The following is a 13,182-nucleotide window of genomic DNA, read 5'->3' as shown; positions in this document are numbered from 1 at the left end:
CTAACTATGAGGGGCTGAAAAAAAAAAGGGGGGGACTCTAGGTGTATTTTGTGAGACTGATTTTGACATTACACCTGTGTTTGCTTGTGATTGTTTTTCAAATGCTCAATTATTTCTGAGGTACCAGAAATACTTAATTGTACTCGAGAGATAAAGCATTTTCACCTGACTTCCAAAATTTGGGACTGGAAACATGTGTTTTTATTTTGCTCTGCTTCTAAGCATGGTCTTAGTTTCTTAGAGTTTACCATCCACTTAATTCAACCAAGAATAAGGCTGGGATAAAGAAACCAAACAGTGATCATGCTCTCTACATTTGCAGCTTAAATTTCAGGGAGCTCCCTGACTGGCTGCTGCTGTGTGAGAAATACCTGTGGTCAACACAGGCAATATAGTGGATGAAAATTATTGGTGGAGGACGTACTTTCTTTTTCCAGTAATGGAATCCATTTGGGAAAATATGTTACAGCTGCAAGCTAGTCCCCTGACTTCTCCTATAGAGCACCAAATAATTCATCCTGAAACATGTTAGTTACATTTGTTAATGAGATCTCAGTGGTCTCTTTCAAACCAAGAGGTTTAATTAAAAGGAAGTTCTTTTTATACTGGCCTATTCTGCTAACATGCAGTATATATTCTACCTAGGTGCTTTCCAGGGAAAAGGGATTTGGTCTTTTTTTTTTTTTTTTTTTTTTTTGGCCATATTTTGATTCTTCCCAAGGGATTTTATAGGCATACTCTTTCATATAGCCTGTGCCCTTCAGAGGCATGTAACTTCTGCTAGGTCTGGCCCCAGTAGCTGGACTCGTAAATGTGATTCTGGAAATGAGTTGTCTAGTAACTGTGTTGTTGGATGGCCTGGCCAGGCTCCCTGCCTCCTCTCCCCCCATTGCTACCCCCACTGACAATAAAGCTGATCTTCCTTCCTCAGCTTCTCTCCAGAACAACCCGAGCTTGGAGAATTTCTGAGTCGCTGTGATTCCCTGCAGCTCCTCATCTAGCCTGCATCTAGTATCAAGCAAGAATCTTTGTGAAACAATACTGTGTTAACACAACTGAGAGGCATATAGATGCCGCATTCAAGCTGAAAAGATTCTGCTAAATGTAAATGGGTGAAATAAGGGGGGATTGTAATGCCAAAATAGCAATTTAAACGTTTATTCAGGCTTATGATTTTTATTTGCAAAATAAAACACCTTCACCTGGACAGTGTGGGTGGCAGGTAGGACATAACACTTAGAATCATTTAGACACAAATAGGAAGCAGGAAATGAAGACAGATCTGGGAAAGGAATTGATTTTAAGCAGAAAACAATTTGAAACAAAATTTGTAAGGTAATGAGAAGTTAGTGGACAATGTCCCTTTAGCTTATTTAAATATGAGCAGTGTTTTTTGCTGTATATTCTTGATTTCCCCCCAAAAAATATTTAATGCAGCCAAGTGTCTCACACTTATATCTTAGCTTAGATGCAATTTTCTGCTCTACTGAGTTTATCTACACCTCTTTGTTGGCAGCAAAACGAATTTCCCTTTTTTTCTACTGAAAATACATTCATTCACTCTAGTAAATTAAACATTTTTTTCTTTTTTTTATTAGAGGCTTTCTTGAGTTTAAGCAGTTTTCCCTTTTAAATATTTTGTGATTATAAAAATAAACATCATTAACACTTTATTTAAAATTATCATTTTTTTCTGGGATGCCTCGGTGGCTCAGTCAGTTAAACGTCTGATGCCGGCTAAGGTCATGATCTCACAGTTCGTGGGTTCGAGCCCCGCATCAGGCTCTGTGCTGATAGAGCCTGGAGCCTGTTTTGGATTCTGTGTCTCCCTCTCTCGCTGCTCCTCCCCCACTCATACTTTGTCTCTCTCTCTCTCTCTCTCTCTCTCTCTCTGAAAAATAAAAATTAAAAAAATTTTTTAATAAAATTATCATTTTGTCTGAAATAATTTCCAAAGGAATATAATGTAAAATTTAAAATATGTATATATCATGCCTGGAACAAAACATTTTGGAAAAAATAACATTGGGATGCCTGGGTGGCTCAGTCGGTTAAGCTTCTGACTTCGGCTCAGGTCATGGTCTCGCGGTTTGTGAGTTAGAGCCCCACATCGGGCTCTGTGCTAACAGCTTCAGATTCTTTGTCTCCTCCTCTCTCTGCCCCTCCCATGCTCATGCTCTGTCTCTCTCTGTCTTTCAATAATAAATAAACGTTAAAAAAAAATAATAACATTAATTTGGGGGTTTTTTTAATTGCAAAAAATTTTTTAAGTTGTAATAAACTACTTTAGAACAACCACCTTATTAATGAAAACTCGTTCTGCCCCTTGTGCCTCCCACTTTGGGTTGCTATTAGTTAGATAAAAAGGACCAAATTGAACCCCTTGGATGTTAAGAAGGATTAGGCCTCCCATGTTTCTTTCTTTCTTTCTTTTTTTTGTTGAGACAGTTCCCAGTAAGCATGGAGATTATCAGGTAATCTGAGGATCCTTCCAGGCCTCAGCTTTCCTGTTTCCCAGTTGAATTCTTGCCTTTTGATTTAGTTGCCCCCATACTGTGGTGTGGAATCTGTTCAGAAAGCAGATGAATAGGAAACCCTAAATAAGTGTAGGAGAAAGGGTCCAGCTAAGCTAAAGTCCAAAGCAGCCAAATAGTCTGTTTCATTCAGTGTTTTGAAGATGGTAGTCCTTTCCAGTAGAGTCAATAATCAACAGGTGTTTGAAGATTAACTGAAGTCCTCCGGTGGGTTGTGTATGTATTTTAGAGAAGAGATGATTATTGCAGGTTTGCAAGTGTATTTAAATAAAAGGAAAACTGGTGTTTCTTCCTCCTCTTTTAATTGCCATCAACAAGTGGAGTCATTTTGTCTGGCACTTCTGTTATATGAAGTGTTTGGAAAGTGTTCAGGTGTCTCCAGATGAAAGGTACTCATTTCACACACTCAGCCTGGTGGGTACCCAGAATTGCTTCACAGCCCATGACTTAAGTTCTGAGATCCCAGGTTTCTTTCTCTCTCTCTGTCCCCTTCTCTCCCAACTTTCTTCCCTTCCCTTCCCTTCCCTCCCCTCCCCTCCCCTCCCCTCCCACGACTTAAGTTCTGAGGTCCCAGGTTTCTTTCTCTCTGTCCCCTTCCCTCCCAACTTTCTTTCTTCCCTCCCCCCCTTCCTTCCCTTCCCGTCTGACTGCATCACCTGCCATTCAACTGCATCAAAACCTTCAGCCACTTGAACCCCCTCTCCTGAGTGGCAGCCCCTCCAGCCTCTCTGCCCTTTCCACCCGGCCCCAAGCACCTTCCCTGCCTTATTCTCATGCTCATCAGCCTGACCTCCAAGCCCTAAGGGTTGGGGTTGAGACCACCCAAGAAGTGAAGAGACCTTAGGTTGGAGGAAAGAGAGGGAGCCACCAAAGGAAAGATTTGAAAAGTTGCAGACACACCCCACATGCCATAAATCTAGCCAGGTGACTGTAAAGGGCTGTAAGAAATGTCCAAGTCCTTTCAATGTGAGCTCCCAGAGAGGCACAGTGGGGAAGAGGAAGCAGGCTCCCTGGGTTTGAGCCCTGGCTGGGAGGAGTAGAGCTGTGATCCTGGGCCAGCTGTGCATGTTCTTTGGCTCACAGTTTCTTCACATTCTGTCCTGCTAAGGCTTTACCTTACAGTCTTCTGTTAACGCCCTTTCTGATGCTGTTAATAGAGATAAGTGCCATTATTGTCATCACCCCTCATCATCATCCTTGGGAACATAGGGAGAAGAGGACAATAATGTAACATTGGGGAAATGGCCCAAGTGACTCAGAGAGGGCATTTGTAACCCAAGGTCTCAGGGAGTTAGGGGAGACTGGGCTTTTAGGTGGTGTGTAATGTAGGTAGAGTGCACACGCGCTTATTTGCTACACACAAAAAAAGGAAAAGCTCATGTGCCGACTACTCTAAGTATCGCGTCACAGAATGAAAGCTTATGGTTCTTTTTTGAAAGCAAAGTCATGAAAGACAAAATAACCAGAGTCTTTCAGACAACTGTGTAGTTGCAAATTATTTTCCTATTAGAACATCAGTTTTAGTAAAGGGGGAAAAAGCTTAGGAAAACTTTGCAGTCGGTGCTAGAAGCTGTATATAAGGGGTTCCTTGAGGAAAGGTTTGGATCAGGGGATCATGTAGGTCTGTGGCTGGTGTCGTCCCCTGGTGGGCAGTCAGAGCTCAGCAGCCAAGTGTCTTGCAGGCAGGTTTCCAGCACCTACCTCGTAATTGCCCCATAGGGACCAGCAGGATGAAAGTCTTGATTAAATGCAAATGCTTTCCCTTTCTATTTATAGGAATCTTAAGCTGTTCTTTTGCCTCTTTTATGTCAGGTTATTTCAACAAGATAATTTTCATTTGGTTTATCCTCCATGTTTGTGATCCGACATGATTATTTGCAGGCTCTTTGATTCTTATCTGTGAAGATTCCCTAGTGCTCTGTCTTTGACCCTCTGATCTGAGTTTCTGAGTCATCTACTCACTGAGCTTCAGCTGCTGTCTTTATTGTAACTAATTCCCAAATCCCTTTCTCTGGAGGAGGCATTCAGGTTTTTTGCAACCAAAAGGAGGCTTTTCTTTGAGTATCTTCTGTCACTTCCCATGCAGGTGAGGCTCAAACCAAATGTAACTTTCCCTTCCTCTGAAAATGTACCTTCATCCTAATTTCCGTATGTTCTTTTCATCAGTGATGCTTTCCACCCATTGAGTAGGGCCAGAAACTGCCATTTTCTAACCCATCCCTTTCCTCATTTCTGATACACAATCAGGCACTGGCTTTGAGACCGAAAAATCTACATTTTAACATCTAAATCTAAATCTTCTAATGTAGATAAAGCAGGCCACATACACTTTGCCAGGGATTGTTAAAAAGTAAACACATAAATATGAAAATTCCTTTGTTTCTGGGTATTTATTTCTTTCCCGCTCAGTGTTCTGGTCAAAAAAACATAATGGACTGGTTAAGTTATAGAATAGTGTTAGCTTCTATCAAGCACGTTGAAGTGCAAAATATATAACTGCATTAATGTTATAATATTCTCTCCTCCCCCTCACTTATAAATTATGCCTTTTCACATCGAATACCATACAGATTCAGGTTCAAGTTGCCTTGTCAAATGCATGGAGTAATGCATGATGTTTAAGAAAAATTAATAAGTTGCATTGCCTCTGGACCTCCTTAGCCCTGACTCATGATCCATTCCTAATGGCACATATGTCTTTTTGTTTTTAATTTTCAGATGTAACATTTATTCATGAAGGAAATAAAACATTTTTGGATAATCTTGTCAATTTTGAAAAACTGGTACGTACATTTCATTATTTCTCCCTTTTCCCACTGTCAGGAAAGTGCATGCTTTTCCTTCTTGTTCTAAGAAACAAATGGTTTAAGTATTTTTCTCCTCTGAATACACGGTGGTTTCCAGGAGCCTATTTGCTGCACGTTCAGCATTGTCGATAAAATGTATTCCAGTGAAAAATAAGTGTGCTAGCAAGGTTTTGAGGACCAACTATGAAAGTCTGCTTTTTATTTTTGAAAATGGGACTTCATTCAATTAATATCAGTGGTTGTGTGTGTGTTACTAAACCGGAAATAAAACCTGTGAGGTTCTGTCACTAAGAGTTCACACTCAGGAGGTTAAGCTTTACTGCTTGAAAGGCATCGCTCTGCGTCTCAGTGTATACTGCTTCCAGGACCCAGGAAAAAGCTCTGCTTCTGGGGAGATGTGTTCATCTTCAGTGCTCCCCAGTGCTCCCCACTGGATGCAAAGGTGGAATTCGCAGGCTGTGCCTGAGAGGAAGCACCACCCCTCTGTCCGCCTGTGGAGCACAGTGGACTGTGGAGACAGCAGCTCAGACAGAGTGCACTCCCTGCTCTCAAGTGAAAGGTTCCCAATCAGTCCTCCCTTACGAGTTACTGAAATTCCCCTTCCTTAAGTATTTCTAAGACCTTCCCAGGTACTTCCTCCTGTAGTGAGCTCCTTCTAGCCTTTCGGACTGGCCTAGGGCAGAGGGGGAGCTGCTGGGGAGAACTGAGCAAGTGTAAACGAGGAGTGCTCCAGAGAGGCCCCGTGGACTGCAAGAATGGATCTGTCCCCAAATGAACTTGAGTGTCATAGATTAGACTGTCCTTCATGGTTAAAGATGATACCAGTGACCCCTGTCCCTAGATCCTGACCTTTGAGTGACCTTCTCAGTAATGGTAATGGATTTGTATGAACTCTTTCAGGAACTGACCCCTGGTTCCCTGTGAGACTGGGTCAGGCATGTGAGAGAAGGTTGAGTGAGGCGGGGGTTGCAGACCATGACCAAAGAACGGTACAAACTGATGAGTCCGAGCGGGGTTTGGCATCTGACCTTTGCCTCATAAGTGCCCGGCTGTAATCGTCAGGTTAACTCACCACACATGGGGTGAGGTGACAGAGGACCGCTGTGCCACTTGAAAATCCAAGCACCTAGAATCTGGGAGAGAGACGTCTTGGGATATCCTGCGGTAGCTCTATTTTAATCAGTTGAGAATGACTGATTTGACTTCAAATCCTGGCCAGCACATCTGGTTAAGTTGTTTTTAAAGTGGATGTGCCTGTACTCTTTAAATCCCCCTGTGCTAAGTGCTTTGGAACCAGAGCTCAGTTATTTAAAACAGTTTTAAGTTTATTTATTTATTTTGAGAGAGACAGAGACAGCACAAGCAGGGGAGGGGCAGAGAGAGTGGGAGAGAGAGAATCCTAAACAGGCTCTGTGCTGCCAGCACAGAGCCTGACACGGGGCTGGAACTCACAAAACTGTGAGATCATGACCTGACCTGAGCCAAAACCAAGAGTCAGATACTCAACTGACTGAGCCAAGCAGGCTTTGCAGAGCTCAGTTATTTTAGATGCTACAGTCAAACCAGCACAGCCAGAAGTAGATATTCAGAGTGAGGTTTTCTTGTACATACTCTTTAGAGACTTGTTCTGTATCACTGTGTCATGTTCTATTTTTTTAAAGATAATTGTATTTTTTTAATGTTTATTTATTTTTGAGACAGAGACCAAGTGTGAGCTGGGATGGGGCAGAGAGAGGGAGACACAGAATCTGAAGCAGGCTCTAGGCTCTGAGCTGTCAGCACAGAGCCTGATGTGGGATTCCAACTCACAAACCATGAATCATGACCTGAGCCAAAATCAGACGCTCAACTGACTGAGCCACCCAGGCAGGTGCCCCTCACTGTGTCATGTTCTGAAGATCCCAGGGTACCTGTTTGCAACCAAAGACTATAGGCACTAACATTCTAGACTTTATGTAGGTGAATCTCCAGTGTTGGATATTAATGAAATGATTTCAGGCAGATGAAGCCTTTGGTCAATATCTACTTCAAATCCCGGCCAGCACATCTGGTTAAGAATGCCTAACAAGCTTTGGAGAGCATGTGTGGAGATGCGGGAGGAGGGGTGTCACTCTGAGTAGAATTCAGCACAAAGATCTAGTGAGTTACCCTCTGACTAACTTAGACGGAACACGGGAGAACAGTTGTGCTCGTTATAAAGCTGACTGTTGTCTGTTGTTAAGAGCAGGCCAGCAGTTGACCTTCTCCCCCAGGTGAGCCAGTGGTTTGGTCAAGTTCCTTGTGTTACTGCCCCTCTGATAGTGCTACTGAAGTCAGAGAAAGATTCGATAAAGGCACAAATGGGAAAAAGCCATGGAAAGATCCTCACATCCCTGTCTCTCATTCTGACCATTTCTGGGCTTCTGCTACTTTTTCCAACAATCCAGTGGATGCCTTTGGATAACAGCTAATGTTGTCTAGGGTCTTGCTTTCAGATGTGTCAGGACTTCAGACTGAGGCACCTGGGTGGCTCAGTCAGTTAAGCATCTGACTCTTGATTGGGACTCAGGTCGTGATCCCAGGGTCATGAGATGGAACCCTGAATTGGGCTTCACACTGGGTGGTGTGGAGCCTGCTTAAGATTCTCTCTCTCCTCTTCCCCCTTCCCACCCTTCCCTGCTGGTGCACACACATAGGCTCTCTCTCACTCTCAAAAAAAAAAAAAAAAAAAATTCAGATTAACCTCTGGGAGCAAAACGTAGTCTAACAAATAGTACTTCTTTTAGTGTCAATAACTGTACCCCCTTAATCCTTTAAGATGCCTTAAGGAAATAACATGGCATAAATAAGTAATAACATTCTCTTTTAAATTATAAATTCCCAAAGAGAACTTTATTAAAAAAAGACAACTAGAAGCTAAATGCAGTTATGCATGTACACAGCGGGCCATAACACCCACATACATCCATCAGACGCCGGCTAGCCCACCATTTCTAGACAGATCAGGTTCTGTAACATGAGGAGTTCCTGGTCCTCACATAGTAGATGGCTCTGAGTATGGAGCACACCTACTGCTGACCCCCTCCTTGCACAGAGAAGACAGGGTGAGTTCAAATTTTTTCAAAGGACAAAAACCTATTATACAATGTACATAGCCCTACATTATACTTGGATGCTGGAGAATGAGACTGAATTTCCTAATAAAGTCAGCGTTTTCAAGGAATGTTTCTTAGCAAGGGACAGAGTTTCACTTAAGCTAAAACAGGATCATCTTTCACAATAATGAACCAATAGAACCTAACTGAATTAACTTGGGAGAAGCCAATGCCTCATGATGGATATTAGCTTAAGCCAGCTAGCAAATCATTCAGTGTATTCTCTTTATCTGGCTGATACAGGCCGACACATTAAGTCAGATGACACGAAGGCCCAGAAGCACTCATTGGGTCTAATAAGATTTCCATTGTTCCCTCTGCTGTCTCAGCATCTCTAAACGTTTCAGTCGCGAACTATTAAATAATGAAGAAACAAATGCTTTCTCTCTTTCTTCTCTTTACTCCTCAGTGTTGAGAGCCTCATCCTTTACCACATTTTCCCCCTCCCCCCTTCAGAAAACCTGAAGATGGGGAGGATTCAGGTTTCACTGCCACACTCAGCCCTCAACCCTGCATCAGCTCAAGGCTCCCGTGAGCTGCCTAAATGGCAGAGGATAGAAATCTGTGTGACGCCATATCTTAGAACGAGAGAGCTGCCCTGGGAGTAGTGGTAACATTTGGGGAAGGAAACATAACAATACTTTCACAGACGTGAGTCACGTCTCATTTCCTTTACAAATGCAACGTGAGGTCCTGCTATAATCACTGTCCTATTTAATTTTCCACTATTGAATAGAAATACATTGGAAATACAGTTGAGAACAATTTAATAAGTAGGTCACATTCAAATAAAGTTTCTATAGTTCTGACAGATTTTATTTTATTTTATTTTATTTTTTTAAAGCCAGTGAAAGCACCGGGTTCAACTGTTTTTTTTTTTTTAATTTTTTTTTTTTTTAACGTTTATTTATTTTTGAGACAGAGAAAGACAGAGCATGAACGGGGGAGGGGCAGAGAGAGAGGGAGACACAGAATCAGAAACAGGCTCCAGGCTCCGAGCCATCAGCCCAGAGCCCGACGCGGGGCTCGAACTCACGGACTGCGAGATCGTGACCTGAGCTGAAGTCGGACGCTTAACCGACTGCGCCACCCAGGCGCCCCAGTTCTGACAGATTTTAAGTGAAAAAAATTTTTTTCACGCCAAAATTATTCTTGTAGAAATAATTCACTGAGGGCTTGGTGTGTGTGGATGAGCCTTTGACTGGTGTGTACATGTGGGATGTGAAAGATGTTGACACGTTTGGGGAAGTTTGGAGGAGCAGATAATGAATAATGTTGATTTCTTGAATAGTTGGGCGATGTTTGGATTTTGATATGAAACAAATTAGAAAGTCGACGTGGATTTTCCAGAGGACTATAACACATTGGCAGCAGTGTTTGGAGATGATTCTGGCAACAGTAGGGGAGAAACAGGAGTGGAAAATGGTGTTGTCTTAAATGCTGTCTTTCTTCTTCGTCACGGGAAACTAGAAATGATAGAGCTAGAAGACTCTTGAAGGTACCCAAGTGTGAGCTAATAGGATCTTGTCAAAGGCAGCTGTAAGCTAAGAAGACTTTTGCCTAGAGGTCAGTGAGAACTTCGAAGAAACAAATTAAAGCAGAATCCTGAAGACCGTAGGAGAGAATATAAACCAAACCAAAAAACGGTCTCTTTAAAGATATTGGCATTTTAGAAAATGTTTGCCTTTTGTGACTATGTCATTTCCTGTCACGATTTGCATACTTGAGTCTTTGATGCCACCAGAGTTTCTATCTGTATTCAGCAAGTACCGGAATCACTGTGTGACATATGGCAGGTGCTGGGCATGCGGAGCCCTCTAGTGGCACCCAGCCTGGAAGAGGCGCAAAGATCCAGAGCAGCGCCAACCACACGAGGCCAGTGTGTACTGCACAAGGGAGCCTCCCAAGTTCAGAAGGGAAATCTCAGAAAGGCTTCACCGAGAGCAGGCAAAACATCCCTGGAAGGGAAAAGCCTAAGCAGGTTTGGACAGGCAGATGGAGTGGGAATGCCGTACCTCTTTACGGTGTGTAAACGGTGGGCTGTTAGACCCTGTGGCTTGAGGAAACCGAGTTAGAATGTGTGAAGCCAGGTTTGGGGGCACTGTTTTGACAGATGAAGACTGAATATCCTTTTGTAATCCAAGCTCAGTATTCTCAGTTGAAGTCAAGTCCAGTTCCAAATGCAGCGATTCCGTTTGCACCCAAGGGTGCACTCTGCTTTCATCCCAGTAGGCATACTTCAGAAACACCCTAAATGACCCTTCCACCCATACATTTTCTGCTCTGCCTTCCAGCATATGATTGCAGACACTGTCCGGACCCTGAGGCACTGCAGGACTAACCAGTTTGGTGAGTAATTGAAGTTGGCCAGGGAATGTAAATTCACCCTACATTGGTACAGACTGTGACCTTATCACAAGTATTTGGTGGTAAGAAACTGAAACAGATTATAAAGTCTTATATGCATTTACTATATTCTTTCTTAGTTTCACTGCATATTTGGGATGCAAAGGAAAACAAGATATGGCGTTTTTTTATCCTCTCTTGGCAGCAAGTTTACACTGTACAGAGTGACTTGCGATGAGCAAAGCCCCCCGCCCCCACACCCCTGAGCCTGAAAGTCTGTTTGCTTGCCCCTTGGCTCAGAATTACCAGTGGGTTTATCAGGGGTGACCCTGTCCCTAAATTTCTTGCTTAGAGCCTTCCTGGAATTGGAATATGGTTTGTAAAAGTGCCTGAAGCAGCCTTCCAGAATCTTTACTCCTCTCCAACAAAAACTTCCTGTCCGGAGCTGCCTTTCACTGAATAGGTATTTTTCTGAGCACTTTTGTGGATTCCCTGCTGAGATTAACATAAGTAGGAATATTTGTTCCTTTTTAAACCTCAGGCATAATTTACACCATGTTTAAATAGCGTTAAAACATTGCAGGAAGGAAGGAAATCAGCTTTATTGAGTCCAAGGAGCATTCACACGGGCAGTGGCATCCTGATACCAGTATTGGTGACTGGTGCATGGAGATCATTAACCCTGTGGTGCAGAGCGGAAAACTGAGACTCAGAGAGTTAACCCATTCAGCCATTATTCAGACCAAGCCTGCCTGACTTCCTGACCCATACTCTTTTCTTTGCCTTGTGCAGATTCTATAGATATAAAGGGCAGTAAAGAAAAAAAAAAAAAATAGAAAGTTGAGTTCAGTAATTATAAATCAATCAAAGCTGACCACTAAATAAAACTTGCTTTATATATCCTCCTTGTAAAATAATTTTTTCAACAATACGGAAGTATGTATCAAGTACAAAGATCAAAGTCCTACTCCCTAAGGACTAGTGCATATTCTTAAGAAAGTTTTTTCTGTTTGGCTAGTTTTGGCTGGCAGTATTGTCTCCTACAGAGCAACGGAACTTCTGTATGAATTACAAAGTTTGTGCTTGAAAGGGAGAGTTATAAATACAGGACCTAAGTTTTTTTTTTTTTTTTAATGTTTATTTATTTTGAGAGAGAGAGAGAGGGAGAGCATGAACAAGGGAGGGACAGAGAATCCCAAGCAGGTTCCGTGTCATCAGAGCAGAGCCCTGTGAGTGGCTCAGTCTCAAGAACCATGAGATCATGACCTGAGCCAAAATCAAGAATCAGACACTCAACCAACTGAACCACGCAGGCATCCCAGGACCTAAGGTTTTAAATATTTACATCACTTACTACCACCTGATATGTGCTTATGTATTTCTCCATTAGGAACACAAGTACAGTGCGCTTATAGTAGAAACAGTGATAATATTGTCACGGAGATTCATTCAGATGTGCAAGCATAATGCTCCTGAGTATTGGGTTCATATTTCTCTCATCCACCTTTGCTTCCCAAGTATTTATGCACACTCACCCGATTCAAAGATATTGGTCTCACTGACCAGGAGACTCTGCAAGTGTGGACAGGAAGGTTATACTGTCCTGGTGGCCTTAACACTGTCTTGAACCTCTCATCACTAGAGAGTAAGTCCTCATAGCACAAAGCATAACTCTTTGTGTTCTATTAGTGAAATTAGTGAAATCCATTTTGACAGCTTATATAAGAATAGTAAACCAATGTCAGCATTTGGGATAAAATAAGATAATGTTAATCAAGCCACTTAAAAATTATGAAGTTCTGGGGAGCCTGGGTGGCTCAGTTGGTTGAATGTCTGACTGTTGATTTCAGCGCAGGTCATGATCCCAGGTTTGTGGGATCAGGGCCCGCATCGGGCTCTGTGCAGAGCATGGAGCCTGCTTGAGATTCTCTCTCCCTCGCCCTCTGCTTCTATCCCACTCACGCTGTCTCTCTCTAAAATAAAATATAAAAAGGGGCCCCTGGGTGGCTCAGTCCATTAAGCATCCAACTTCTGCTCAGGTCATGATCTTGTGGTTCATGGGTTCAAGCTCTGCGTCAGACTCTGTGCTGACAGCTCTGAGCCTGGAGCCTGTTTCAGATTCTGTGTCTCCCTCTCTCTCTCTGCCCCTCCCTTGCTCGCTTGCTCACTCTCTCAAAAATAAACATTAAAACATATATATGTGTGTATATATATATGTGTGTGTGTATATATATATACATTTTTTTTTTTTTTAATTTGGAAGTGCCATGCAGGTGTCACTTGTCATGGTTGGAACCACTCATTCTGCCATCTTCTTAAGGTTAAAAAATTAACAAAAAAATTATCTTTGTATGATTATGT

General features: G+C 42.5%; 1 protein-coding gene across 1 annotated transcript in view; it reads left to right on the top strand.

The window, feature by feature from the left end:
* Positions 1 to 13,182, top strand: part of RAPGEF5 (Rap guanine nucleotide exchange factor 5) — a 227,518-nt gene that overhangs the window by 208,722 nt on the left and 5,614 nt on the right. Inside the window, 2 exon segments of the mRNA XM_030308087.1 lie at positions 5,253 to 5,317; positions 10,770 to 10,824. Of these exon segments, the coding sequence (XP_030163947.1) occupies positions 5,253 to 5,317; positions 10,770 to 10,824 (120 nt within the window).

Source organism: Lynx canadensis, chromosome A2 (assembly GCF_007474595.2).
Source record: "Lynx canadensis isolate LIC74 chromosome A2, mLynCan4.pri.v2, whole genome shotgun sequence".
NCBI classification, from domain to species: domain Eukaryota; kingdom Metazoa; phylum Chordata; class Mammalia; order Carnivora; family Felidae; genus Lynx; species Lynx canadensis.
This window is presented reverse-complemented; position numbering and strand designations above follow the sequence as displayed.